This window comes from Coniosporium apollinis (genome assembly GCF_000281105.1).
Source record: "Coniosporium apollinis CBS 100218 chromosome Unknown supercont1.11, whole genome shotgun sequence".
Lineage (NCBI taxonomy): Eukaryota > Fungi > Ascomycota > Dothideomycetes > Coniosporium > Coniosporium apollinis.
The window spans coordinates 90,698-96,697 of NW_006913273.1; the positions used below are offsets into that span (position 1 = coordinate 90,698).

The 6,000-nt window shown below is 38.9% G+C and overlaps 1 protein-coding gene across 1 annotated transcript; it reads left to right on the plus strand.

Moving 5' to 3' along the window:
* Positions 1–193: 193 nt before the first annotated feature.
* W97_02823 (uncharacterized protein) lies at positions 194–2,077 on the plus strand (the record flags this gene model as incomplete). The annotated part of the gene is made up of 3 exons (XM_007780722.1): positions 194–490; positions 544–831; positions 896–2,077. 3 exons carry the CDS (start codon positions 194–196, stop codon positions 2,075–2,077), a joined length of 1,767 nt encoding a protein of 588 aa, XP_007778912.1.
* Between the last annotated feature and the right edge of the window lie 3,923 nt (positions 2,078–6,000).

Below are 6,000 nucleotides of genomic sequence, written 5' to 3' on the forward strand. Positions count from 1 at the left end.
CCCTAGGGTAGTGAAGCTGCTGGCTTCAGTTGTACCTGGGACTATAAACACATGGTATTTAGACCGTCACTTACTCAGAGCAGAAGAGAGAGAAATGCGGTCTGTTCTGTTTCACTCCAAACCTGAGCCCGGATCAAATCGATGCAGAGTACGATCTCACCCCACGTCGTTTCAAGCACCGCCTGCTGACGCCATGGCGCTTAGTATAATCGCTGTACATGGGCTCTTAGGAGATTGGGAACACACATGGACGGATGAAGGAAGCGGAAACTTATGGCTTCGGGACTTCTTACCGTCGACCGTTCCTAGCGCACGGATTTGGTCGTACGGCTATGACTCAAGCATTGTGTTTTCGCAATCAATCAACGAGATTGATGTAGAAGCCAGGAGTCTTCTAGATAGGCTCCAGGGAGTGCGAGAAGAGACTAGAACACCTGAGAAGCCCATCATATTCATTTCTCACAGCCTTGGAGGCATCATTGTGAAAAAGGTAAGGCGCTCCATTCTTGGCCGAGATGAAATTGTTGGCTAACCTTAACGTAGGCCTTGATACTTGCTCATGAAATGTCAAGCTTCTATGGTGGGCTCTTGAGCCACGTCCACGCAGTCGTCTTCTTTGGAGTCCCTCACAGCGGTTCGGACGCTGCCGTCTGGGGAAACTTCATAGCACGTCTGCTGAAATTGACGCCGTTGCCCGTAAACACAAATTTCATCGGCCCCCTACAGAGGAACTCATCCGCCTTCCGGGACATCTCTCGCCAGTTCATTCAAAGAGGTTCCCAACTCGTAATCAGAACTTTTTTCGAAACTAAGAAAATCGGAAACCAAGTGGTAAGCTCGTCTTATGCCAAGTGGAAATACAATAGACCTGACCAAGCAATTTCTCTTTATACAGATCGTCTCAAGGGAATCGGCAAGCCTGAATCTACCCAACGAGCTTGCACTTGCAATACCACAGTCAGACCATCGAGACCTGTGCCGATTCTCTAATGTTGAATCCCAGAAATACGCCCCGGTGCGGAGAGCGATTAGAAACTTGATCGATTCTGCTCTGAGCGCTTCTCAGACTGCCTTGATCAACTCTGCTTCAAGTGCCTCACCCAAGGTGGAACCCACTCGGAAAGTCGAAGAGGGAGCGGCCACTCCCAAAGCTAAAGAGGAGATACAACCACTTACATCCTTGGATGAGAACATCCCTGCCATATTTCTCCTAGTCCTCAACGGAAATGCCTATGGTATCAAGCAACTTTTGGACCATGTCGACAAGAGCCAAGTGCATGCCGTTTTCAAACCTCTGAAGTACGGATCCCAGCCCTTGCACATTGCCGCGATAAAGGGAGATGCCGAGATTGCCCGCATTCTGCTTGAACGCGGCGCTAGTCCTACAGCTCTGTCACTCGAACACGGCTGCACTGCCCTGCATTATGCTGTCGATGGAGGTTTTTTTGACGTTGTGGATGAAATTCTTCACCGCGACGACAATGGTCAGCTTATGTATCCAGTGGGAGACACTATCAACCTCAGCACCCCTCTAAACCACGCTCCTCCCTTGGTTTTTGCAGCTCAAAATGGGTTTACGAGGATCGTGCAGGCATTGCTAGAAGCCGGGGCAGACCCGAATGTTCACGGCATTAACGGCGCAAACGGGTTGCACGTTGCCGGAGGACAACAATTCGATGACATCGTAGCCGCTTTGCTGCAAGCTGGCGCAGACCCGAATAAGGCCAATCCCGAGGGGATAACACCGCTCCACGTCGTGAACAGCGCTCGCTCGGCCGAGATGCTAATTGATGCTGGGAGTAATTTGTCGGCTACAATCTATAGTAAAAACCCATACAACTTCACCATAGGAGCGACACCGCTGAGAGTCAGCGTGGATTCTGGAAACCTCGCGGTCGTTGAGGTACTGGCGAGGCATTGCACCCGGGAACAGCTGAACATGAAGGCCGCCGATAGGAAGTCCGCGCTAGAAGCCGCTATTGATCCGTTCAAGTCCTCAATTTCAAAGGTGCTCTTCAACGCCTTCGAGCTTCTATTAGAAAAAGACAAGGAAAGCGTAGCTGATATCAACGAGTAATGTTGGGCCAGGAGGGAAAATAGGTATGTTCTGCATGCAGCAAGAGGTGCTGTGCGACTGATATTTAGCGCAGTCCTTCGCGATGAGCGAGAGCTCCGGATGCCTAGACGCGGCCTAGAAGGCTAGCCTGCAGCGGACCCACTTCGACATGAATAAGTTCGGCAAGCCCAGCGAGGAGGAATACCAGACTGTGCGGGATGTTATCGAAGAGATAGTTGAGGTGGCTCTAAGTCTAGTAGTGGCCCGATCTTAGTGTAGCTAGTCCCTCGTTATACTGCTTCTACTTTTCTTCTATTCTAGAGAGTACTTAAGAGGAGTTATCTGTCTAATAGATGATACGTGTAGATAGCGGCGAACACAAGGTTGTATTTAGTCTTAAGGGTGTCGCCTTAGCGAACCGATTCGTTAGGCGTGATGCGGAGCTGCTACGGCTTAAGGACTACTTCTATCTTAAGACACCTAGCTATACCCGTAGCCTTACCCGCCGTAAAGTCTTCGTTATCTATAGCCTTAGTGGAATGGGTAAGATATAGCTAGCTATTGAGTTTGCTTGTAAGTATAAGGGCAAATACGGCGCGGTATTCGGGATAGATAGATCTTCGAAGGATGAGATGAAGTAGTCATTTATTAATATCGCATATAGGCTACTATAGGACTAACTAATAGTAGATACTATAGCAGCCTTATAGTAACCTAATATTAATGTTAACGTGGTGGTAAATAGTATTCTCGGATAGTTATCTATACTATCTAATTAGTAGTGGCTCTTAATTATTAATAACGTGGACCGTAATCCTCTTTATAAGAATAAAGACCCGTAGGTATATAATGTGAAGGAGTACTTTCCCTTAGTAGATTATAGATTAATTCTAATTATAAGTCGGTTGGCGAGTCTTGAACGCTATAGGAACGGCTAGAAGCTAGATAAAGCTAATAATAAGGAGGTAAAAGCTATCCTAGATAATAACGCTAGTAAGCTAATTACGAGTATATAAGAATATTAGACTATTATTTTATAATAATAGCTAACTATTACGTGATATATCTTTAAGACTCGGACTTAACCGTAGTCTAGCTTAATAGCCTTCCTCTTATACTTACTTAGGCCGGCTCGTATTTACAATAAATAATTATAATTATATTAGCCTATATTAAGTATTACGACAGCACGTAGAAGGATCTAATAAAGAAGTAAGACTAGTTCCTACTATAGGAGTATACTAACCGCAGCATGCTTACTATAGAGAAGATATTATATAAGTGCATAGTTAGAGCGAAGAGGCTACTAACTTACTTAAACTATAGGTATTTCTAGATTGTAGAGAGCTATAGTATAAGCTAATTACTTCTATTTTACGTTCGGATCTAGATATAGAGGTGTCTAGCTAGCTACTACGAATTACGTAGAATAAGCTTAAATTTTTTAATACTATTCAGCTTCTTTCGGTCTACTCGCTAGTTAATATAAGGGAAAAAACATTAATCCACTCGATGCACTTAGTTTTACCTAAATAGTACAGTTAGCTCTTAAAGAAATAATAAAAGAACCGTACTATCTTAGTATACTATAAGCTTTATAGTATTTATGGTACTCTTATAGTCTTAAACTAAGTACTAGAAGCTGTAAAAGCGTCTACTACCGCATAGGAGCCGAGTGTACTAATAGATACTAAATAAGCTTTAGGACTAAGCAGGTCGGGTAGGTAATATAGGCGTATAGCTATAGATTTTCTTTAATTTAGAGATACTATTCGCGAAATAGGGTAAGCTAGGTAAGGTAGAGAAGATATACTAGTAGGCTCTAGAAGAAAGAGAGAAGGCACTCAGTCTAGATAGTATATTAATACTTAATATAGTCGATAACCTAAGTATTCTTTACGCGAAATAGGGTAAGTTATAAGACTCTATTAGGAAAAAAATTTCGGCGCTTAGAGCTGCTTGGAGTACTTAAAGCCCGCTCTAAGCGCTTAGAGCCTTTAAGTGACTCTACCCACTCTAGAGCGGCTCGCGAGTAGGTAAAGCACTTAAAGCGCCCTATAAGCGCTTAGGCGCACTTAATACCCTAAGTAATCTTCCTATAATTAATATTCTTACTAGAGCTAGTCCCTTTAGCCTTATTACTTAGTTTAGAGTATAGTTTAGATATAAAATATAAGTTATTTAGAATAATATTTCTATATTATATATATATAATAGTTAGTACTCTTCTAACTACTACTAGACTCCACTTACTATCTATATAATTAATAGTAATATAGAGATTAGCCTATTAGTTACTTATACTATTACTTATTATATAATAGCACCGCGTGAGGTAACTAGTATAGAGCTATTACATAGTAGTAATAGATAAAGCAGCTATATTATATATAGTAAATACTTTCTTATTTAGAGCTACTAGAATTCTACGCGATAGAAAGTAGTATATAATTATAACTAATCCTCTATATAATTCTCTTCTATCTCTTTCTAGATATTCACCTTACTATTAGTTAAGTTCTATATACGCTCTATAAACCTTCTATACTTATCCTTTTATATTATAATAGCAGCTTTCTAACCTATAGTTATGTACTACTACCTATTACCTCATACTCTATTTATAAAAGTCTTTTAAACTTAGGTGAAATTTGTAATTCTTAACTCAGTATCCTTCCTAATAAAGTATAGTTTATACTTATACCTTTTTAGTTATCTAATAAAAGCTAGTAGTAATAGTCTAGGCTTTTCTATTATAGAAATAACCTATTAAGGTTTAGCTATCTTTATAATTATAGCTTTAGTAGAAGGGAATAGGATACTATCTAGTAGCTTACTTAAGAAGCTATTACTACTAAAATTAAGAATTAGGGGTATACGACGCTAGCTTAACTAGCTTAATAGATTACTACTACTTCTAGGCGTAGTACTTCTAGCGGAAGACAGCTTAGTCTAGCTTATAGATTATATAGAAACTAAGTAAGATAGGCTAGCGTCTTTAACTATATACTTAGGCTAGATCTTATTATAGTTAGCCTTATAAGTATATTAGATAGGTTAAAAGATATATATCTTTATAGATATAATACTTAAGCTACTTCTTATAGATTATAGAGTATAGCGCGTTATTACTTCTACTCTACTTACCTAGTAGTAGTGGACTAGTATTCTATATTATTCTTATATTAGCTACCACTTAGAATATATTAGATTCTTAAGTAGTTACCTCTTTATCTAGTTTAGTGTTATTATATATAGGGAAATCCTCTTCTCTAAATAGATTTAGGGTGTACTAAGGTTATTATTAGCTATAGGTATTTACTTTAAGCGCGTTTACTACTTATAGTATTTAAAGGTATTAATACTAGTAAGTTCCTTCCTCTTAGTTACTAGATTAGTTATAGTAAATAAAACTAACTTTATACTATATCCACCCTAATAAGCAATAGACTATACTATTATAGTATCTATTTCTAAAAGACTAGTGAGGTCGTTAATAGTATTCTTATTAGGATTATATATTAGCCTACTAGCTCCCTTTAAGTACCTAGAGTGGATATTCACGTAATTAAAGACTTATTTATAAGTCTATTTAGCTATAATCTATTTATATTTAGGAATATTTCTATAGTACTATACTACCCTTAATATTTCATAGTCCTCTCTATTAGTTAATAGCTTATTATATAACTATTATATAATAGTAAGGGGGTTACCTACTATTAGTATTCGTTCTATAGTAAGGTAGCCTTACTAGTCCGTCCTTCTATTTCTTATAGAGCACCTATTTAATTATTATAGCTATAAATATAAGCGCTTCGCCTTATAGAGGATTAAAGTATTATTTAGTATAATTAAGGGTTCTAATTAGCTCTAGGTAATAGCGTCTAATATAAAAAATATTAGCTATTAATTTCGCGATAATAGGGTTTACCTATTGATAG